Source organism: Nannochloropsis gaditana, assembly GCF_000240725.1.
Source record: "Nannochloropsis gaditana CCMP526 unplaced genomic scaffold scaffold090, whole genome shotgun sequence".
Taxonomy (NCBI): domain Eukaryota; class Eustigmatophyceae; order Eustigmatales; family Monodopsidaceae; genus Microchloropsis; species Microchloropsis gaditana.
Window position 1 is genome coordinate 47025 of NW_005803863.1, and position 717 is coordinate 47741.

At 49.9% G+C, this 717-nt stretch overlaps 1 protein-coding gene across 1 annotated transcript; it reads right to left on the reverse strand.

Annotated features, from left to right (window-relative positions):
* NGA_2105000 (erg28 like protein) lies at positions 1-368 on the reverse strand (the record flags this gene model as incomplete). The annotated part of the gene is made up of 1 exon (XM_005855823.1): positions 1-368. A coding segment is annotated over one exon (368 nt), but the record flags the coding sequence as incomplete, so codon positions are not given.
* Between the last annotated feature and the right edge of the window lie 349 nt (positions 369-717).

Consider the following 717-nt stretch of genomic DNA (forward strand, 5'->3'; position numbering starts at 1 on the left):
TCGCTATGATAAACGGCGTCATGGCTGAGCGCATGTCTACAGTTCTGTACATTTCAACTTCTAAGAAAAAGAAGACGATGGCAATGACGAAAGAAGCCATGGTTGTGCGGTACAAAGGCCCAGACTCAATATTCAATGCGCACATAAGGGTCACGACAGACGAAAGAAGTGTCCAAGTTCCAAATGTTCGCGCTGTAAGCGGGGTGACCTGACTCAAAGCCCGGCCAAAAACGCTCTCGCCCAGGGTCGCAGGATAGAAATAGCCCAAGATTACGGACAAGACCCGCAGAAAGGCGACGCTGATGAGCCAGATACGGAGAAGAGTCTTCATCCTGGTCTTGTTGGGTTTTAAAGTCGTACAGATCTGTGCAAGAATGGGCAGAGCCGACTTCACTCAGTTTCCTTCTTGGATGGTTATGTGTGTCGTGATGATCTCTAACTCGAAGTCCAGAAGCTTGTAATCTTCAGTCGCGTACGCCGCGGGAATCGACGCCGTGTCATCCCGAGTCCGCCGCTAGTCTAAGCGAGCATGTAGGCAAAGGCGGACATTTTATGATTCTATTCCATGAGTCGCCTTCAACGACTTTCTCTTCGCTCCACTTGCTTTGCTCGCCTTTCTCTGTCAGAGCGATGATACTCGCGTTCCATCACGGAAATGACGGAGTGGTCATGGCCTTCATCCATCAAAGTTCTTTTAATTGAGGCCCGCACAATCGC